Raw genomic sequence first — 22,934 nt, forward strand, 5'->3', positions numbered from 1 at the left:
TGCCTGGGAGGGTGGGGGATGAAGGAGTAGAGGGAGGGGCTCAGGGATTCATATCGTCTCCAGATTATTTCATTTCTGGAGTAGTTCACAGTATGCCCATTATGAGTGTTTCTCGTCTTTCATGTGTATAGAGGAGAGAAAAGGTTGAGAGATTTCTAATCCACAGGGTAAAGTTCATGGTAATGTGAAGTTTTCCACAGTCTGGTTCCAGCCTGCCTATTCATACTCATCATACCATTCCCCTCCAGCCTCCATGCATGCTGTATTCTGTTGTTACAGTTTTTAACCCATAATTTCCTTTTTTATTGAGCAAACAGAGTACTGTTTTAAGTCTCTGTTTCAGATAAAGCCTTCCCTGATTCCATCAGGCAGACTTCGATATTTGTTTATATTCCCAGTGTGCACTGATTAAAGAAAGTCTTTTATTAAATTTTACTGTTTCTTGCATTGACTGTCTCCTCACCAAACTAATCTCCTTGACAGAAGGGATTGGTCTTTTTTCTTTATATCTCTTTTAAGAAAGCATTTGAATATTTGAGTTACCATTCTGACTGTCTTTGTTTGAGTAGGCAAATACAGCTTACATTTCCTTCTGATAAGACAAACTTTCAGGTTTAGAAAATATAGAGAGCAAGAAAATAGTTGAAAATGTCTTTCCCAGATCTATTTTAATAGGTAGTTAAAATATACTTTTTTAAAACTATGGTACGGCAGTCTCTAAATTATATTCTTTCTTATCAGCCCCAAAGCTTGATATTTAAAAGAAATATTTACTTATTTAAAAGAAAGATTCATGGTAGTTAAGGAAATAGAAGCTGATCTAATGGGATTGTTCTGGTTATTTAAATGATCATTTCTATAGAATACCTGAGAACATTGTTTTATGTGGAACCACTGATAATCAAAAAGCAGATCAGAAATATTGTAAAACTTCACTGTAAATTCCTAGTCTACAAATTGATTTATTCTGTGATTCAGTTTATGTCTCCTGTATGTACATAGTAAAAAAAATACAGCAATTTCTGTACCCATGAATATTATAATCTTCTACTGCTCTGATATATGTAGTGGAACTTTTTCAGTAGATTTGAATAGAAAATTAGATAATGAATTCATTCCAGTTTAAAAAAAATAAAAAACTTTGACATTCTTCTTTTAGTTCTCAGTGGGAACTGCTTGTGAAGCCATTCTGTAGACATCTCATGGAATTCTTTATTTGCCAGAGTATAACAGAAAAAACTGTCCTGGGCGTCAGCAAGTGCATACTACATTTCACAGCATCAGCTTGTGTACTGCATATTATTCTGAAACTATATGCTTAGTTTTCTGATGCACTTTTATTTGTCTTCCTTTCTTTTATAGGAATATATTTGTCCCAGATGTGAATCAGGGTTTATTGAAGAAATGACAGATGATTCCAGGTATTGTACAAGCTCATGAATAAATCAGGCATTCTGTTATCAAAATTATTTTTCTCAGCATCAACTGAATGAATAGAAGGGAATTTGTTTTATAACATACTCTATTGAGAGAGAGAGAAGAAAAGTGGCAGAGCGAAGGGGAAGAAAAATGGGAAAATTTGGAAAATGATGTGATAGTGGGTGTGATGAGACTACTGTGGCATTCCTTGGAAACCTCTGTATCCATATCATAGTAAATCTGGTAAGTTTTCATATATTTTCTAAGAGTTTGGGGATCTCTTGGATTATTGGTTGGTTTTTAGTGACCACTCTGTGGCCTGAAGGTAAATTTCTGTTATACCTCTTTGGTGGGCTGGTGAGTGACTTCTGACAAAGATATCTAGTAAGATAAACAGGCTGTTCTAGCCAGGGAAACTGAGTTGTTATTCTTGCGGAAGCCTTGGGTCCCTTGTCCTTATTAGGATTATTGCGGTCAAACTTATGCCATCTTGCCACTGTAATATCAGTTTGCTGGTAATGCTTGATATTGGCTCTTGTTGCTTTTACTAATGGTATAAAACCTATAAAAAGGGGACATTATTTCTGAAAGTGACAGTGTTAAGTATTCCTTCTTGGTCAATATGATTAAAACTATGAAAGCTTAACAAAAAGTAGAATAGTGTTGATAGGAGGGCCTTTTTGGGGTAAATGTAATAACACATTTGTTCTTTTTTGGCTATCTGGTTAAACATTGGTTGGACAACTGAAGAAATACTGACTGGGTAAAAAGAATCTGTAATCTGAAGCTTCTTTTAATCTTGGGATGACTTTGGGGCAGTAAAAAATAATGGCAGTAAATAATTCCTTTACTGTTGCTGTTGGCAGAATATAAAGTTGAAGGTCCCTTCCACAACCAGGAAAAACTACACATTTTACAGTATGTACAATTAGTTTAACTTTATTAATGATCAGTGATTATATATGTGTAAATGAACTGGAGCTTCTAAGGCAATATATGGCATGGGATCTAGTTTGGTACAAACACTTAAGTGTTGATATAATAATCTTGGTTTTAAATAACACAATACCAGTTCTAAATCTATAAAGATTAGCTTGATAGCAAAATTAGCAATTTTGTGTGGATGGCATGCTAACTTGGGATATCTTTTTATTTGTGCTATTATAATTGCATCTAATACTTATTTCAAGCAGGTATGCTCTGCATGCATTGAATGAAGAGCATATTGGTTGTTGGGGGGCGATTTTTTCAAAGTTTTTAAATACTAATCCTGCTTTCTTTAGCCCTGTATACAAAGTATGGTTATAAATGAGGTTTGTGAGTAACTGCAGGATGAATCTTTTCTAGCGGGGAACTATGAATTCTATGGCTCCTGCTCTCATTTGACTTAATTCTTTTCTTTGTGCCTTTGTAAGTCAAAGGTTGTCCTGTACAGGTGCTATTGGTACCAGATACTCAAATGCAAAGATTATGGCTTTTGAAATATCAGTGTTTTAAATAGTTGAAGAAATCTTTGTCTTAGAATCAGTCTTAGAGGTAGCATGGTATTCCCTTCTATAAAGTTCATAAACATTTGCTTATTTGAATACTTAGCAATTACAGTAGTAAGTAGTGGATGGTAAAAATTAATGAGAGCAAGTCCTTATGTAAATACTGGATAATGGGTTCCATTTGCTATTAGACATTTCAGCTAGAGGGGCATCTTGTAAGTTTTCTTAAGCTTTGTAACATTTCTCAGAATGTTGTGGTTGTTATTATCCCTTCTCTATGATTAGCCTTATCATTCTTAAAATGCAAAGGAATTTTAAGGAAAGGGAATGCTGAGGGAGTTTCAGGGGGAGAAGAAGCCCAAAAGATAGAGTTGATAGCTTTAATTACCAAAGATGTTTGAATTCTTGAAACTATATGGTAAAGTCAGGAAAGAGCCCTGGAAGCCTATCTAGGCTTGAGTAATAAAATGGATACAGAGTGGTAGTTCAATTATTTATTTAGCATAGATGTACTGGTACTTTTGGGCTTGTTCTACATTTGAAGTGTTTTTTACAAAAGATGTTTTAACTTCTGAAGCAAATACAGTTGTTAAGTGGTTTCTAATTAGAGAATAAGGCCTGAGAATGATGACGTAGAGAATGGCATTAGCTTCGTTTTTTCACTTTTGGTTCCAGACTAACTGGAGTGTGTTTGTTTCTTCAATGAGCTGAGTGCAGTGCCTGGATTGGTATTGTAATTCTGAAAATGAAAGTTATTTATAATAGTTTGTGGACTTTATTTCATTGAGGTGAGTGTGTGCATGCTTGTGTGCTAGTGTGTGTACTTTGGTGCACATGTGTGTGTCTCTTGAAGTAAAAGTGATATCCAGCAGTTCTTGTGATACTTTCCATCCCGTTTCCGCCAAAGTGTGTTAGCCAGTTTCCTCTCTTCTTTGCAGATTTCGTGGGGACAGTGGGATCAAATATTTTTCCCCAGTCTTTGGGAATAGGTTTATACATGTGATATTAATTCAACAACTTTTACTTTCCAGTCATCAATATAGGATATGGTAAAGCAGGGTTTTCACAAGTGGTGAGTGCTCTGTATAATGGCTGATACATAATAAACACATATATTTGTGGTATTAATAAAATACAGCCTTTACCCTCTGAATTTATGTTTATGAAAGGAGGGGAACAAGTAGAAATGGATGAGGAAAATTCTAGATATTTTATTTTTTATTTTTTTTGCGGTATGTGGGCCTCTCACTGCTGTGGCCTCTCCCATTGTGGAGCACAGGCTCCGGTCACGCAGGCTTAGCGGCCACGGCTCACGGGCCCAGTTGCTCCGCGGCCTGTGGGATCTTCCCAGACCGGGGCACGAATCCGTGTCCCCTGCATCAGCAGGCGGACTCTCAACCACTGTGCCACCAGGGAAGCCCTAGATATTTATAATAAAAGGTTGAATTTAGAATCAAAGTCAGTGCAGAGGGGTGTGGAGGAGTCTTGTTTGGTTGGTGAGTTTAGAAAAGACTTAATGGAGGATGGGCCCTGAAGGGTGAGTAGGATAATCATAGAATAGGATAAGCTATCAGAAGAAGAAAAAATATTTATTGAGCCCTTTTGTAAGGTGCTAAATATAGTACCAGACCCCTTGCATTACTACATTTAATCATTCCCAATAGTTTCAAATGTTGTTTTCATCTGGTGGTTAAATGGTTTTTTAATGAAATATTATTTTGAGAATCTTGTTTTATTTCTTAGCTTCTGAGAATAGATGTTTTTCTTCCTTTGCTCAGATTTGAGCTGCATTGCTGGCTGTGGATCCTTCTTCCTTCTCTGTGATAGTCTCTCTCCCCAATTTTTTTTAAAATTTATTTATCTTATTGATTTTTGGCTGGTTGGGTCTTCGTTGCTGTGTGCGGGCTTTCTGTAGTTGCAGCGAGCGGCGGCTACTCTTCGTTGTGGTGTGCGGGCTTCTCATTGCAGTGTCTTCTCTTGTTGCGGAGCATAGGCTCTAGGCGCGCAGGCTTCAGTAGTTGTGGCTCGCGGGCTCTAGAGTGCCGGCTCAGTAGTTGTGGCGCACGGGCTTAGTTGCTCTGCGGCATGTGGGATCTTCCTGGACCAGGGCTCGAACCTGTGTCCCCTGCATTGGCAGGCAGATTTTTAACCACTGCACCACCAGGGAAGCCCTCTCCCCAATTTTTCATTTGGCTTACCCTTGATTTTGTAGTTTGTTATAATATTTTTCATAGATTAATCCACATGCCAGTTCTTCATAATTTCCTTTGAGGGTGTCATGTTGGGATGAGTTATTTTTCCTTATTGGGATTTGCTCTCATTGTACCATTCTATATTTAGCTTCCAGGAGGGAAGCTTGTTCCTGGGAATAGAATCACTACTCATTGCTTTTTCTCTTCAGTTTTTTAGGTGGTGGCAGCAGCACATCAACACATTTTGCAGAGGTAAGTTTTCCGTTGGCTGTATGGATTCTTTAGATAGTGGGTGGGTGTTAAAACCATGACAGATTTTCACTTCCCAGTGCAGCAAAACATCAGAATGTATAAGAAAAATATGGGCAAGAGTAGTCTTAGAAAGATTTGTGTTCAATAGTTGGGGCTTTGGCATGTTACTTTTAGTAAACCTTTGATTAGGAGAGAGCTGTGCTATATTTGAAACCTGGTGGTGTTTTCAGTTCTGGTTTCTGCTTCTATATTGTGTATATGGTGTGAGAATAAAAAGCTTGTATTGTTTTTTAAATAACAGTGTTGCAGACTCTTAATGGTCTGACAGTCAAGTAAAGAACAGGCCAGGATGAGTTGTAATTGAAGTCACAATGAGGCACAGTCTATGATTTTACACAGAGGTACTGGTTTCTAGAGATTACCTTTAATGATTGTGGTAGTTTGTAATTGGAATTTCAGGGCTAGATTAAGGATAAGATATTTGCTTGCCTTCCAGGTCTCAAGATGGGACCTACAATTAATTTCCAGTTCTTTATATAATGCAGCATCCGTATTTTTTGGGAAAAATAATCTTAACTAGGATTTGAAAATAAGACATTACTCTGTATCCTTGAATACCATTTTAAATTAAACGCAGTAATTTTCTTTTTCATTTAATCCATTGACTTAAAATCTGGTGTTTTTGGACCATTTTAACCATTTTTAAGTGTACAATTTAAGTGTACAATTTTAAGTGGCATTAAGTACTCTTTGTTTATTAGCATTTAGAGACTGTTACCTCACAAGGGACAGACCAGCTCTGCCTACAAAAAACACTGGTTTGCTTTTGCTCCTATTGCCGCACAGCTTGGTTAGCTCTAGAAAGCTAACAGATGCTAAAAGAAAAAAAACCCCTTAAATCCCATAATCAGAATTTCTTTGTGTTTCAGGATCACATTAGCCTTTTTTGGAGATAGTTCAAGTACCTGAAGAACTAGCAAAACTTTTTGGTAGTTATTTGTGTATAAATTAAAACTGTATTTGCTGTGTATTTGAAAACTGGTATTCAATAAGAAACCTATAAAACCCTAAGCTTCTCTCCTTTATCCTCTGAAAATCATCTTAAGACCTGTAGCTCCCAGGTTTTTAAAAAAATTTTTTTGGACTTGCTGCTCAGCTTGCTGGATCTTAGTTCCTCAACCAGGGATTGAACCTGGGCCCTGGCAGTGAAAGCGCCAAGTCCTAACCACTGGACCGCCAGGGAATTCCCAGCTCCCCAGATTTCTCCGTTGTTAGATATATAGTCAAGAAACTTAATGAAATGTTTGGGTAACAGTCCTGTTTTATTAAGGTATTTTCTTTTACTTATGGTATGTGGTACTTTTTTTTTTTTTTTTTGCGATATGCAGGCCTCTCCCTGTTGTGGCCTCTCCCGTTGCGGAGCACAGGCTTCGGACGCGCAGGCTCAGCGGCCATGGCTCACAGGCCCAGCCGCTCCGCGGCATGTGGGATCTTCCCAGACTGGGGCACGAACCCGAGTCCCCTGCATCGGCAGGCGGACTCTCAACCACCGCGCCACCAGGGAAGCCCCTGTGGTACTTCTTAATATCCAGCATTCAGCTTTTTGCTTAACTCTGAACTGCCTTGGTACATGGGTTGATTAGTGTGATTCAAGACAGATTATGTCTTTGAACTCCCACTTTCTCATTTTGGTGGATGGAAAAATATTACTTAAAATTGATTCTGCTAACCAGGCCTGGAAGCCTTTCCGGTTTTAGTAATTTTTTTCCTTGTGTATGCTATTCCTGATTACACAGATTTTCACTTACTGGTTATGCATATGCATCAGAAGAGACTTCATCTGATTTTCCTTAAGTGTTAGTTCTCTTTTAGGAGATGGAAATACATTGGTCTGTCAGTTTTATAGATATGACTCACCAGGAGGAGATGCATTCAGAAGAAAAATAAATATATATAGTCAGTTTCCTAACTTCAGTAATGCTAAATCTGACACTGACTGCATAAGTTATCCTTCAGGTGTTGAAGTAATTTTGCTTAGTCATAGCCTGTGACTTCATGTTCTTAAGGGTTTGTAGCAAGGGCATGATTATGCCCAGTTTTCCCTTGTCATCATGCCTGAATATTTCAGTTTTCTCCTTTTTAAACGATATTTTGCACTTAAAAAATAGAAAAAAAAAGTATTTTCTTTTAATACTGTAGAAGTTGTCAGGGATTTAAAAAAATCATCTAAGAAGTATATGTTTAGTGCACTTCCAGCACTCTGCTAGAAGTAGGAGCAAGAAGCAAATGTTATGGTTGCCTTGCCAGCAAGGAACTTATAATTTATTTGGGGAACAAGTGCAAACATATGAAACAGATATGAAAACAAGTGTGTACAGAGAGTATAATAAACTTATTATGGGGATGTAACAAGTACAGTAGAAGGGAGAGATTAGGTGGGCTGCAGTCTTTGGGAAGACTAAAATCTTTAGGAAAGAGGTCAAATGACATAGTTATATGCACGGATCCAGACTGCCTGAGTTTAAACCCTGGGTCTACTGCTTACTGACTAGGTAACCTGGGCAGAATTACTTAGAATTTCTCTGTGCCTCTGTGTTCTCCTTTATAAGTTGGGGAAAATAATAATACCTACCTCAGAGGGTTGTCATGAGGATTAGGTGAGTTGATACATGCCAGGTGTGTGGGCCAGTGTGCCTGCCATATAGTGAGCGCTTAATAAATTTTAGCCATTATTAAGACTTCATGGAGAAGGTAAAACTCCTTCATGGAGAAGGTAAAACAAGGCTTCAAGTACTAGAGCCTTAAAGGGTATGTGGAATTTAGATAAGCAAAGAGGTGAGAAATGCTATCTCAAGATAGTATTCATAGGCCATAAGGTCTTATACCCATGTCCCTGGAGGAAAAACTTAGAAAGAAAATTATGTGTGGAGAGGGCTTCCCTGGTGGCACAGTGGTTAAGAATCCGCCTGCCAATGCAGGGGACATGGGTTCGAGCCCTGGTCCAGGAAGATCCCACATGCTGCAGAGCAACTAAGCCCGTGCGCTACAACTACCGAGCCTGCGCTCTAGAGCCCGTGAGCCACAACTACTGAGTCCGTGTGCCACAACTACTGAAGCCCGCGCGCCTATAGCCCGTGGTCTGTAACAAGAGAAGCCACCGCAATAAGAAGCCCACGCACCGCAACGAAGAGTAGCTCCCACTCACCGCAACTAGAAAAAGTCCATGCGCAGCAATGAAGACCCAGTGCAGCCAAAAATCAGTCAGTCAATCAATCAGTCAATAAAAAGAAAATTATGTGTGGAAACGAAAGCTATTTTTCTTTTCTATATTTCAGTTGGTAATTTCAGCAAAGGCTTATGCTCAATTTTGCTCTGTTTTTCTTCAGCCAGAGTTGCTTGTACAATGAAGAGGTTATTTTCTTAATTAGCATTTACTAATAGCTGAATTCTTAAAATACTAGATATATCAGAAGAGGCTTAGTCCAAGCAAAATTTCTCATATAATTGGTATTGATTTTTTTTTCTGAATTGGGTCTGGGGTGGGGGAGATAGGGAGGGTGTATGAGGATGGAGGAGTGTTGCCAGTTAAATGGGAACTATGAGTGATGTGTGAGGGTCAGTGGAGAGTGAATTTAGAAATGTTGCTAGCAGTTTGTATAGAGAGAGGACATAGCTATACTGAGGTTCCTGTTGATAACCTGGGGAATGGAGCCCATGGCTATCTGAGGGGTTTCATTGACTACTTGAAAGCTTCTGACCATGACCTGGTGCCAGTGAGACATCTGATCGGAAGGTCTCAACTTACCTCAGTTTTATCACTTCAGTGCAAGAGCGGCTGTAGCTGCTGCCTCAGATTAGCAGAAAATAAGATAGATGGCTTTCTAGAAAAAGAACTCCCAGGTGTGCAAGAAGGCAGGGTACTCTGAGCAGTCTGATTTATATTTATTTAAATAAAGTTTGTTTTGCTACATATGCAACATTACAATGGGCAATAGAAAAGGTATTAAAAAGCATCTGGAGTCCCGCTCTACTAAGCCCCCTTTCTCCATACATTTCCTTTCAGGTTTTGTCTTGAGGCATAGATACTGAAAAATATTGTAACAACATTAAGAAGATTTTTTAAAAATGAAAAATCTTCCATATTCTCATTACCTTATTTTTACTTTATTTGTTTGTTTATTTTTAATACTTTCCATTTCTCACATTCATGCTTCATAACTTTTCAGATATAATCATAGGATATACTGTATTGTATTTCTGATTTTTAAAATTTACTTAGGATTATGTCATAAATCTTTTTCCTTGTCTCTTCATAGTTATAAGAATTATATATTTTATGACTTCGTATTATTTCATGCCTGTGCTATATTAAACTGTTATCCTGTGTTAAAACCTGTCTGGTTATATGTGATGGTTGATAATTGATCATACCTCTTCCCTCCATCTGAGCGTCCAGAACATACTGAGAAATAAAACATAGACGCCAGGCAGATGGAAATAAAGATTTAGTTTTTATTCAGCCAAATGGAGAGCACAGTTGATCTGTGGCCAAATGAACATCCTAAGTCTGCACAGGATGACCCACTTGAGAATTAGAGGCTGCTGAGCAGGCACAAATACTCAGAACCACTTCTTTTGCATTTATGCAGCCTCCTTATAAATGAACTCCATCCATTGGAGAAATGCGAATTAGCAGAACTTTTGCTAATTAGCAAAAACTTTTGCCACTCACCAATCAGATGCATCACTCCTCTGGTAGGGAAGAGTAATGACGAATGAATGAAGAGGTCAGAGGTGAACATGAAAGCTCTGATTCCTCCCTCCTCCCCTTTGGGTTTAGTAATTTAAGTCTATAGTTAGCAGGGGATTGGGACTAGTACCTCTGGTAGTTAGGGGAGGAGATCAGTAGGCTTTGAGGGCAGTTTTACTTCCACCTTCATGAAGGCTCTCTCCATTACCAGCTCATGCTCTTTTGTGTGTGTTCCTGGGACCTGTGGAGAAAGCTCTGAAATAATCAAGAACAACATAAAGTTAAATTAAATTGAACTACAATAAATAAAAGTGTTGATATTCTACTGTTTTTGACCTACAAAGATGGTAATTTTAAATGATTAAACCTAGTGAAAAGAAGTTAAAGATTTCAAACCTTTAACTTTCCTTTACCAAGTAAATCATCCTTTACCTGTTTGCTGTTCTCCCAGTCTCAGCCAGAGGGCTTGTACTCAAATGCCAGGTAGAGTTCGGGTTCTTTGAGCAGCTGCAGCCTGGATGGGATCTTAAAGGTTGAATTAACTCAACCAAATCTTTCATCTATCTCACTTTTTAGTATGAAGGGTTAAAATAGCTCATTTCACAGTGCTGCCTACTTCACATCCAGTCCATTTGGAAATAACAAGTAAAACTCCTGAGCTCTTCAACAGTTGTTCAAAGAATAACTATGTTTATGTCATTCGTGACTAAGTTCACACCAGTAATACTGTTGCTAAGCAAAGACCATAACATAAACTCAGTGGTAGCTGAAGGAAGAAGAGTGAAACAGAAAACAGTCTTGGTGTCAGCCTTGCCAGTTTTTTGTTCAGTGACTGCCAGTTGACCAGAGTCCATAGCCTCTAAATTTAAACTCATTTGGGAAAAGGTGCCTTTCAAGAGATTGTTTATGGCAGAGTGTTTACATTTTGGGGGGTGGGTGGGCATTGGACATCGTATTTTTTTCTTTGTGAATGACATTTGAATACTCTATTTTTATAAAATTTAGGAATTTGCCATAGTCACCCATAGCCTTTTATAAAAAAATTTATTTATTTAATTTATTTTTGGCTGCATTGGGTCTTCATTGCTGTGCGTGGGCTTTCTCTAGTGGCTGCGAGCGGAGGCTACTCTTGGTGGCAGTGCGCGGGCTTCTCATTGCTGTGGCTTCTCTTGTTGCGGAGCATGGGCTCTAGGTGTGTGCGGGCTTCAGTAGTTGTGGCACGTGGGCTCAGTAGTTGTGGCTCGCGGGCTCTAGTGCGTAGGCTCAGTAGTTGTGGCACAGGGGCTTAGTTGCTTTGCAGCCTGAGGGATCTTCCTGGACCAGGTCTTGAACCCGGGTCCCCTGCATTGGCAGGCGGATTCTCAACCACCATGCCACCAGGGAAACCCCTCACCCATAGTCTTGAGATTTGTTCTGAGAGTCCTTTCTTTCCCAGCCAGCATATTATAAACCTCTTAATTTCCTTTTATTTTTGAGCCTTATATTCCAGGCATCCGTGAGCTGATTTGAGGATGAGCACTGTTTTTATTTTTCTTTCAATATCCACTGCTCCTGGTAGTCATTCTAGTGCTTCTTATTCTTTTTAAAAAACTATTCTAATTTTCCTTAATTTATTGAACAAATAAATTTATTTTCTAGAGACCCAACGTAGCCAAAAATAAAATGAATAAATAAATAAATTTATTTAAAAAAAAAACTTGTATCCAGGCTATGTAGAGACCTTTTAAAATGGAATAATGAGAAAACAACCCAGTTTCAGAAAATGGCAAAAGATTTGAACAATCTACTTCACCAAAGAAGATATACAGATGGCAAAAAAAAAAAATGCTCAACATCATTAGTCATTAGCGAATTGCAAATTAAAACCACAATGAGGGGATTCTTTGGTGGTCCAGTGGTTAGGACTCTGCTTCCACTGCAGAGGGCATGGGTTCAGTCCCTGGTTGGGGAACTAATATCCCACATGCCGCGTGGCATGGCCAAAAAATAAAAACCACCAAAATGAAATACCACTATACCACTTACAGCATCGTTAAAATTTAAGACTGACAATATTAACTTTTGGTGAGGCTATGGAGCAACTGAAATTGAATGTAAAAATGGTACAACCACTTTAGAAAACAGGCTAGCTGTTTTTTAAAAAAGATAAAAATACATCAGCCATATGATTCAGCCATTCCACTCCTCTAAGATATGTACATAATTGTTCATAGCAACTATTTGTAATAATAAAAAATTAGAAACAACCCAAATGCCTGTCAACAGGTGGATGGATAAACAGATAAATAAAATTTAAATTATTTCAGACGTAATTTGTTTTTTTTTCCATTTACTCTTTGTTTAGTGATTCCTTGGCCAAACCCAACAAACACTCCCCCCACCAAGACCCTTTTAGTAAAAAGTGTGTACAATAGAATGGTCTTATCAGGCATTCTTACACTGCTTTGTCACAGCTTTGCCACAGCTTTCTGATGAACCTTCTGTAAGTTAAGTATTTTATAGACATGTGTCTTCACTTTGTGGTGATGCTGCCTTTTTTTTTTACAAGTGTATAAATACATCCATTTTGTTTAATCTTTATTCTATGGTGGAAATGTGGATGTCATTGTTACAAAACACAAGGTTGTAGTGTTGATCTAGATGGTTGACTATGCTTAGGACAGGAGTTCATGATCACCTTTGGCTCAAGTTTTTATTTTTAGTATGGGAAACTGGTCAGAGGCATGTGGATCTGAGCTCAGTGTTAAGGTCCAGACATTGGCTTGTTTCTTTTTTTGTTTTTAAATTAATTAATTTATTTTTGGCAGCGTTGGGTCTTCATTGCTGCGTTGCGGGCTTTATCTAGTTGCGGTGAGCGGCAGCTACTCTTTGTTGCAGTGCGCGGGCTTCTCATTGCAGTGGCTTCTCTTGTTGCGCAGCACGGGCTCTAGGCACACGGGCTTCAGTAGTTGCAGCACGCAGGCTCAGTAGTTGTGGCTCGCGGGCTCTAGAGTGCAGGCTCAGTAGTTGTGGCTCCTGGGCTTAGTTGCTCCATGGCATGTGGGATCTTCCCAGAGCAGGGCTCGAACCTGTGTCCCCTGCGTTTGCAGGCGGATTCTTAACCACTGCGCCACCAGGGAAGTCCTGGCTTGTTTCTATATGAAGGAAATAGTTTCTTGGTATATAAATTTTTCCCCCTGTGCATATACTTGAAAGACTTCTCTTTTCTCCTCCATGAAATTGGAGAAGCATACATTTCTTTAATTCGGAACTGCTGAATTTTGAAGTGTTAAAAGTTAATCCTCTCTTTTTTCAGTATTTCTTCTTCCTGTTTCCTCTTTCTCCTTTTCTTAAAACCAGTAACATGTGCTTTATTTCTGGTTTTTACTAGTTCTGGGACCATTTGGACCCCACGATGTTTTTCCAAGATTTTAGACCCTTTCTAAGTAGCAGTCTACTGGACCAAGATAATAGAGCCAATGAGAGGGGTCTCCAAACTCACACTGACTTCTGGGGACCAAGTCGGCCGCCACGGCTGTCAGTGACTCAAAGATACAGATCTCGAGGAAGTACTCGTCCTGATAGATCCCCTGCTTTTGAAAGGTGAGTGCAAAGTTGTTATTTAAGTTCTTTTAAAGGGTAGTTTCAATGAAGGACATATTGACATAATCTAATCTTTATAAGGTTTTCATACTTATTACCTTTGTAGACAAGATGGGGATATATATACAGAATGAAAATGAAGCTAAATTGAGTGTCTATACTCAACTAGTATAATTTACTGATGATAAACTGATGGATGATAAAACTAATGATATAGGTCTCTGGTTAATATTTTTATTAATATTTCAGATTAATATATCAGTGATATGTTTGTCAAAACTTCAGAAGATACTGAAAGGGATAGCAGATATATTGGATGACATTAGGATTCAAAAAGACCTCAATAGATTAGGGCAATGCACTTAATATGAAATTTAATAATGATATAGTCTTCTGCAAAACATTCATGCAACAAATATTTATTGAGTGTCTTTTATGCTGGGACACTTGTACTGGATACTGGGGATATAATGGTAAGCAAAACAGATGGTGCTACTTGATCTCATGGATCCCTTTTAGTAGGAATAATAAACACTGATTTTTCTAAGTGTTTGCTGTATGCATAGGATTGTGCTTCATGCTTTTTCTCTTATCTCATTTAATCCATATAAAATGGTAGGTATTGTTGCTATTCTCATTTTATATAAGAATAAACTAAGACTCAGAGAAGTAAGGTAACTTGGATCAATGGTGAATCTAGGACTTGAACCCAGGGATATATGCATCTTGTGCTGCACTGAGATAGCAGCTGCTAGCCACATGCGGTTATATCAATTTAAATTAATTAAAAGTTCAAAAGACTCAAAATTCCTCAGTCACACTCACCACTTTTCAAGTGCTCAGTAGCCACAGATATCGAGTAGACACCATATTTCACAGCACAGGTTATAAACATCTCCATCATCTCAGAAAGTCCTATTGGACACTGCTGTTCTAGAGTCTACACTCCCCTCCCCTCCACACACCTAGATTTTACTATTAATATTTTACTATACTTACGTTGTCACATATCTATCCATTGATTTGTCCATTAGTTCGTCTTATATTTTGTAAATTTCAAAGTTAGTTGCAGACAGTCTTTCTTAGGACAATTATAGGCTATGGGAAGTCTGATTTAATGGGATTGTCTAGGACAAAAGCCAATGATATCTTAGACTTTTAATAACTTATGGTGCTCAGAGGTAAATCCATCATTTCCTGTGCCAGTTAAACTGTATCTGTATTACTTTCCCTTTACTACCTGGCTTGGACCCTGTTGTTGAACTCCTCAACTACAGTTCATCTAAACTTTTACATCCTGTGCTTTTTCTCCCACCCGCTAAACTGCCAGTCAGTGCTGTGGTCCACTTTTCCATGCTCCTTTACTTGGCGATGGATAAGTACTGCTGGAGGAAAATCATATAAATGTGCCCACTGGTGCCCCTGCAGCTGGTAAAGGGCATTTAATCTCCATTAAACTGTCAGTGCTTTTAATTTGCATTTCCCTCTGCAAATATTTTGAACGATCACTACATTTCAGTCTCTGAATTTCCTATCTAGTAGATGATTCTCAGCAGCTTATTTGTATTCTTCATTATAAAAATTAGGACTTTAGGCATGAACTCCCCAAATCCCTGTGCCCAATTTCTTTGACATCAGTATTTATTTTTCCTTCCAGTCTCCTGAGATGAGGTATCCTTTCTTTTTTTCAAAGCAACTCCATCAGCCCATGTACCTATTTCTTTTGGGATTTTGTTTCATTCATTTTCTTCTCCCTGTTCTCTTTTCCCCCTTTACTGCTCCCTGCCCCGTCCCCTTATACCCCTCCCTCCTCCTTTAGCTCTGTGGTTTTCAATTTTGGCTATACATTAGTGTCACTGAGGATATTTTTTAGAATACAGATACCTGGGCCATACCCCCAGGGATTCTGATTTAATTATTCTGGGTGAGGTCCAAGCATTTGTAATTTTTAAAAGCTCCTTCGGTTATTCTGATTGTAGCCAGCGTTGAGAACCACTGCTTTAGTTACTGCCTAATCTTATTTCCTTCCCCTTTGAATAAGATTTCTTAAGGGGAGCCTATGTTTATTTTATGTACTTTCTCATCTCTTATTATGCTTCTGCTCCTATAGTCTGGCCCTTTTTTCACTAAAATCCCTGGTGACCTTCTATTCTGGTTACATACCCAGTGGATACTTTAAAATTTTTATCGCATGGGTCCAATTCACTGAATTCAACATTTTTGGTCTTTTTCTTCCCTCTAGAAATTCTCTACTTCTGTGACTTCCATGATAGTATATTTTCTTGACTTACCTATTTTCTGACTTCTCCTTGTGGATAGTATTTCTGTATATTTGTTTTCCTAAGGTGTTTCCTTCATTTTGGTTTTCTTCTTACCCTTCAACAAGGTTTCTTAACTTTGGGACTGTTGACATTTTGGCTGGATAATTTTGTTCTGTAGGGCTCTCCTGTATGTTGTAGGATGTTTAGGAGCATCCCTGGCCTCTACCTACTACATGCAGTAACCAACCCCCCCTCCCCCAAAGTTATGACAACCAAAAATGTCTCCAGATATTGCCAGATGTTCCCCTGGGGGAGCAAAATTGTCTCTGGTTGAGAATACTGCTCTGTAAGCGTTTTCTGGCCATTATTAGGTTCTCTCACAATTCTAATAATTACCTGTATACAAACACTCCCAAATCTATATTTCTTTTTGACTTTTCTCCCTAATTTAAGATTTGAATGTATAACCTCTTGTTAGACATTTCTATTTGGATGTTCCATAGGTACTACAAACTCAGAAAAATGGAAACCAAACTCTTTTCTTCCAGACCTGATCCTTTTTCTTTATTTCTGATTTTGATTGGAAGTACCACTCTCTACCTAGGCATTAATCTAGAATCTTTTCTTTGTCTCATCCAGCTCATATACACATCCAATCAAACATTAAGTCTTTCTGATTTTTTTTCCTATTTCTCAACTCCCATTTTGTCCAGCCATTTTCCCCCTGGTTCATATCTACATCTTTTCTTGTTTGCCTGCACTATTGCATTAGCCTCCCTCAAAGCTTTATCATTCTTAAATTTACTCCCATATTACCCTTGCAGGATTATGTGCCTCAGTGTTCAGATCCGTATCACTTCCTGCCTTAAAATCCGTTGTCATGGGGTCTATAACTTCATATACAAGGCCCTCTTTATGGAGGTTTTGAACCCTCCCGACTTCTGTAGCCTTGTTTCTGGTCACTTCTTGCTTTTTTTTTATTCTACCAATATGAAACTTGTAGTTTTCTACATATGCCATACTGTTTCATGCTTCTATATGTTTTCTTAATCTGTTTTCTCTGGCAGAAGTACCTCTACTGCTTTTTTAACCCAATTAATCAGTCCTTCACTGAATTTAGGAAGCCTCCCATGACCCCCAGGACTGTATCAAACGCTCTTCTTTTGTGCTTCCCCAAAGCACCTTATGCATTCTTCTATTCATACTTCTAACTACACAAATTGAAGTTATTTTAATACTAGGTAGCATTCATGAAGAATACATACTGTGCCAGGCTTGACATTCATTAGCCCATTTAATGTTCCCAGTAACCCTATGAGGTAGGTATTATTGAGGAAGATTGAGATTCTGCCTTAGTAGAGCCTCTGTTAGTTATCTATTATTGCATAACAAGTTACTCTAAAACTTGGTGACTTAAAACAGTAATAATCATGTATTTTCTCTCACCGTTTCTTTGGGTCAGTAGTTTGGATAGGGTATGGGGAAATAGTTTGTCTTTGCTGTATGATGTCTGGGACCACAGCTAGAAGACTTAAAGCTGAAGACTTGACTGGAATTTGCAGGCTTATTTGCTTACATGTCTGGTGGTTAATGCTTGCTCGTGGCTGGGGGTCTAGTTCGTGCTGCCAGCTGGAAAACCCACACATGACCTTCCTTAGTTTGAAGAGTCAAGACAAGTTTTTTGTTTTTTGGGGTTTTTGCAAGATGTCCATTAATTTGGATTTGTCTGGTTGTTTCTTCATTCAGATTAAATATCTGAGCAAGAATACAAAATAAATGATGTATCCTTCTCGGTGTATCACAACAGAGGGTGCACATGATGTCAGCTTGACCCATCATGGGTGATGTTAAGTTTGACCATTTGGTTAAGGCAGTGCCTGCCAAATTTTTCTTATAAAGGTGCCCTTTCTCTTTTGTAATTAATATATAATCTGAGGTGATACTTGGAGATTGAGTAAATATCTGGTTCTCTAATAGCTTTTTACCTAATGATATTAGACTCCATTGATGATTCTTGCCTGAATTATTACTATAATGGCTATACAATAATGATTTTCTATTTCTTTGATTCTTTCTACAGCTATTAGACAATCTGTTGTTAAAGTTTTTCTCTCTCCCTGCCCTACCTTATCTGTCTACTTATTTTAGCCCAGACTCATGCATTTTGTTTTGATCATTATTCATTTTGATGATCAGATAATCTCAGTTTGGCCAGAGAAATTGGATCTAAGCATTTTAGGTAGCAGCCCTTGTTCACAGCCCTTAAATTAATAAGAGAGTTGGGACATCTAAGTAAAGTGATCATCCCGTGTTTCTCTGATTATTAGCTGATAATTTCTTGCCAGTTGGACAAATGGAGCTTCTGCTGCGTTTCCTTTAATGGAAATAAAATCTTTCAAGAAGATTTTTTTTTTAGTTGTCAAATAAGAACAGGGAGATTTACCCTAATTTGTCAGTTCTACCGTTTGAATGCTTAAAAACAATATGAATGCGGTTAGGCAGCCATATGTCCTGTCTGCAATCTACTAGAGACGTAGGTGACTAGCATTTACCAAATGCCTAGGATTTTTTAGGCACTAGGCTGTATATACACTCTTCTCACAGAGCCGTTGAGCTGGGCCACGTACAGTTAAAGAAGACAGGGGTCAAATTTTAAAACGTTTTGCTCAAAAATTCCTTGCCAGACTAATAAAATATCAATGTGAAGATATTAGCTTGAATCAGTTCTCCTTGGTTGCTTTGCCTTTTTATACCATGGGAAATTGTGGTCTGTTCTGCTACTACATTGTCTCTTTAACTGATAGTAAGAGTGGGAGAAAGACATGAGCTTCCTTTTCTCACATGTCCTTTACTGATAATCATATTACCTTAGTAACATGCAAGCAACAAATAACCTGATTTAATGATGGCTCAAACAAGCTTTTTTTTTTCTTACACATAACAAGTCTATAGGTAGGTCACAGCAAATTAGTTCAGTGTGTCAACCGTGTTAGGGTTGGATCTCTGTGATTCTCTTGGTCTTTCCCTCATGCTTACTGCCTTAGGACTTGAGGCAGGAAGAAAGGGGAAAGGGATAGCACCAGTTTATTTGTCCCATATTTTGAAGGAAAGGAAAATCTTTTTCACTGCTCCACTTCCACCTCTTCACTTCCTGCCTGGAAAATTCTATCCCCTGGGCACTTTGTCACATGCTCCCCACACTCAGCTGTAAAGAAAGCTAGGAGAGCATGGATTTAGCTTTTCTATCCTTTGTAGTAGGAGGTGGCAAGGGAGAAGGCTGTTGAGAATGAATTGGGGTCAGCCTGTCAGTGTCTGCTAATTAGCTATTTTATTAGCTACTTCAGCTAATAGAATAAGTGGCATGTTATTTCATTATTTTATATTAAACGATGTTATAGCAATCTTCTGAAGATTTTAATCCTATTGCTTGTAAAATATATTAACCATGGGCACCCCTCCCTGACCCCTTTTTTGTGGATGTCATGAACTCAGTGATTTTGGCTCTAAATCAGTGTTTTCTGCGTTTTAGTCATTTAAGTACTGTATTGATGAATTTTTTCCTCTCTGTCATCATCATTATTATTATTTAATGTTTTCTTTAAATGGACCTACGTTTTTTTTTTTACCTGTGTTACCAAACTCAGGTTCAGCTGCTTGCCTTTCAAAAGCCAGTACTTGAGAGACCAGTGTTGGTAGGAAGGGAAAGCTTGCTTTATTTAGGAGGCTGGCAACCTGGGGAGAAGGCAGACTTGTGTTCAAAGGTCAACTCCCCTGCTTCTGATCAGGGGGCAAGAGCTTTGAAAGGGGAGTTTCAGGGGTGTATAGGTTGAGGGAGGGGCCTATGTGCAGAACAGCACAGTCAGCTCCAACAGTCATCTTGAAGTTGGTCATGTGGTGATCTGATCAGCATCATCTTGATTGTTTTAAGTACAGTTAATCTTCAGTTCCAGGGTTGGTTTATTCCCATTTCCTTGAGGCCAGTTCTCAGAATTGTTAAGATGGAGCAGCTTATGTCATGGCTACAGTCTGGTCATCATGTAGTTAACTTCTTCCACCTGGTATGGGTTTCAGTATCTGCAAAACAGCTCAAAAGCTATGGCTCAGAATATTATCTGTAGCCCTTGAAGAGGAACTAAAGGTCCTTGAGTTTGTTTAACGACTAAACTATTGTTTGGTTTTGTTTGACTGCTTTCCTTTGCTTCTGTATTTTCCCATTTCTCTGATTAATTTTATTCTAAAGTTTTTCTAGAGACAAGAGACAGGCAGAGGACATGGTGGGGTCTGTCCCAGGAAGGCCCCATAGGGTCCTTCTGTTACACTTATTTAGATGTGCTGTGAAAAGAAACTTCACAGTATTATCTGTGTAAACATTATTGACTGTATAGTCATTAGCTGTTTGTTTGGTTTTATTTTTCCACTTAAGTAGAGACTACTTCCTGCTGTAGGATCAGAAAATGCCAGATATTACATTTTCATTCTAAGTACACACTTAGGAAGAAAATAGCCAACCATTAGAGATGTGTAAAAATGAATTTTGCTGTGTTTATATGGAAAATAAAAAATCCAATTTACGTACCCGTTTATACCTGTTGTAGTTTTTTCTCACTGCTCCACGGGGGTAGGGACAATATCTAATTAGATATCTTTATTATCTAATTTTCTTCACATAGCAGGATATTTTGTCGAACTTTCCATGTCGTTACTTATAGACCTGCCAGATCTGTCGCATTTAAACACATGAATAGAATTCCATCTTATGAATGTATGGTAATTAATTTAGACAATTCCCTAATGAACATTGGAGAGCTTTTAGATTTTCTTTTTTCATCATTATAAACTATAGTGCATTGAACACTTCTCCTTATTTATATATTTTTGTATGTCTATGAGAATCTATCTTTCCGTATTTTTAATTCTTTTTTTCTCTGTACTTCATTTTGGGTATTTTCTATTGACCCACCTTCAGTATCATTAGTCTTATCTTCTGCTGTTTTTGATCTACTGTTAAACCTATCAAAGGAATTCCTTATTTCAGATATGATGATTTTCATTTCTAAAATTTCAATTTGATTGCTGTATGGATTCAGATTCTTTGGTGATATTCTCCATCTTTATTTGAACATACTAGTCATAGTTAATTTAAAGCCCTTTTTTGGTAACTTCAGTATCTGGATCACCTCTGTGTCTATTTTTTTTTTAACATCTTTATTGGAGTATAATTGCTTTACAATAGTGTGTTAGTTTCTGCTTTATAACAAAGTGAATCAGTTATACATATACATATATCCCCATATCTCCTCCCTTTTGCGTCTCCCTCCCACCCTCCCTACCCCACCCCTCTAGGTGGTCACAAAGCACCCAGCTGATCTCCCTGTGCTATGCGGCTGCTTCCCACTAGCTATCTATTTTACATTTGGTAGTGTGTATATGTCCATGCCACTCTCTTCGTCCCAGCTTACCCTTCCCACTCCCCGTGTCCTCAAGTCCATTCTCTACGTCTGCATCTTTATTCCTGTCCTGCCCCTAGGTTCTTCAGAACCTTTTTTTTTTTTAGATTCCATATATATGTGTTAGCATACTGTATTTGTTTTTCTGTTTCTGACTCACTTCACTCTGTATGACAGACTCTAGGTCCATCCACCTCACTACAAATAACTCAATTTTGTTTCATTTTATGGCTGAGTAATATTCCATTGTATATATGTGCCGCATCTTCTTTATCCATTCATCTGTCGATAGACACTTAGGTTGCTTCCATGTCCTGGCTATTGTAAATAGAGCTGCAATGAACATTGTGGTACATGACTCTTTTTGAATTATGGTTTTCTCAGGGTATATGCCCAGTAGTGGGATTGCTGGGTCATATGGTAGTTCTATTTTTATTTTTTTAAGGAACCTCCATACTGTTCTCCATAGTGGCTGTATCAATTTACATTCCCACTAACAGTGCAAGAGGGTTCCCTTTTCTCCAGATCCTCTCCAGCATTTATTGTTTGTAGATGTTTTGGTGATGGCCATTCTGACTGGTGTGAGGTGATAGTTCATTGTAGTTTTGATTTGCAACGAAGAGTAGCCACCGCTCGCCACTCGCTGCAACTAGAGAAAGCCCGCGCACAGCAACGAAGACCCAATGCAGCCATAAATTAATTAATTAATTAATTAATTCAGTATATATTAAAACCAAGTTGGAAATACTTTGTGTAGAATGGAGTTGAGTTTAGGCTCAGTTAATTATAGACAGATGTTCCCCAAGTGAACGTCCAGGCAGGATGTTTAAAAATTATGCATGCTGGAGGACAGTTCCTTTTTGGTCCTGGCTTTCCTCCCATTTCTTTGCAGGGTGACTAGCACTGCTCTTTCCTTGCTACTAAATACGAATGGTACTACCCTATTTACTGTAACTAGCAAAACCATCTCCTTGGATTCCTAAGTTGCTGTGTAGGGACAATATTAAGAACCACGGATGTAAATTAGATGTTCTTAGATGGATCTAGGTGGTCAATCAGTATGTTATCTTCATCTGTCTCTCTCTTTGTTGGCATCATTATTAGATAGCTCTCCTGTGTAAAATGAAAGGTAGCTGATGGTAGTTCCAAGTTTATAAGAACATTAGAGCATTCATCCCAGAGGATATGTGCGTCTATCAACTCCCAGGGAGGATCTCTGGCTTGGCTTGTGTTTTGTGCCCACACGTCTGGTGGTGAGTGTATTATTCTTGTGAATTTTTTGAGTTAAGGGTCTGTCCCCTCTCATTTATTGAATAATCCACCTGATTCGAAATGTTACCTTTGTTATATATAGAGTTTCATATTCATCTCTATCTGGATTCTCTGTTATGGTCTGATCTTTATTTGTGTACTCCTGTGCCTATGTCTTACTGATTTACTTTCTATAATTTTATAGTATGATTTGATAGCTAGTAGTGAAAGTCCACTTCGTTATTGTTCCTTTGCAAAAATTTTTGGATGCTTTCCTTACATTTACTCTT

General features: G+C 38.2%; 1 protein-coding gene across 3 annotated transcripts in view; it reads left to right on the forward strand.

The window, feature by feature from the left end:
* Positions 1-22,934, forward strand: part of RNF115 (ring finger protein 115) — a 60,551-nt gene that overhangs the window by 18,545 nt on the left and 19,072 nt on the right. For 2 of the 3 annotated variants that reach the window (XM_082648935.1, XM_082648937.1), the window contains 3 exons: positions 1,363-1,421; positions 5,311-5,353; positions 13,474-13,685. In XM_082648935.1, coding sequence (XP_082505061.1) covers positions 1,363-1,421; positions 5,311-5,353; positions 13,474-13,685 — 314 coding nt within the window. Of the gene's footprint in view, positions 1-1,362; positions 1,422-2,285; positions 2,338-5,310; positions 5,354-13,473; positions 13,686-22,934 lie in introns of all 3 variants that reach the window. The other variant, XM_082648936.1, reaches the window with a different exon arrangement.

The sequence above is a fragment of the Grampus griseus genome (genome assembly GCF_964374135.1).
Source record: "Grampus griseus genome assembly, chromosome: 1".
Lineage (NCBI taxonomy): Eukaryota > Metazoa > Chordata > Mammalia > Artiodactyla > Delphinidae > Grampus > Grampus griseus.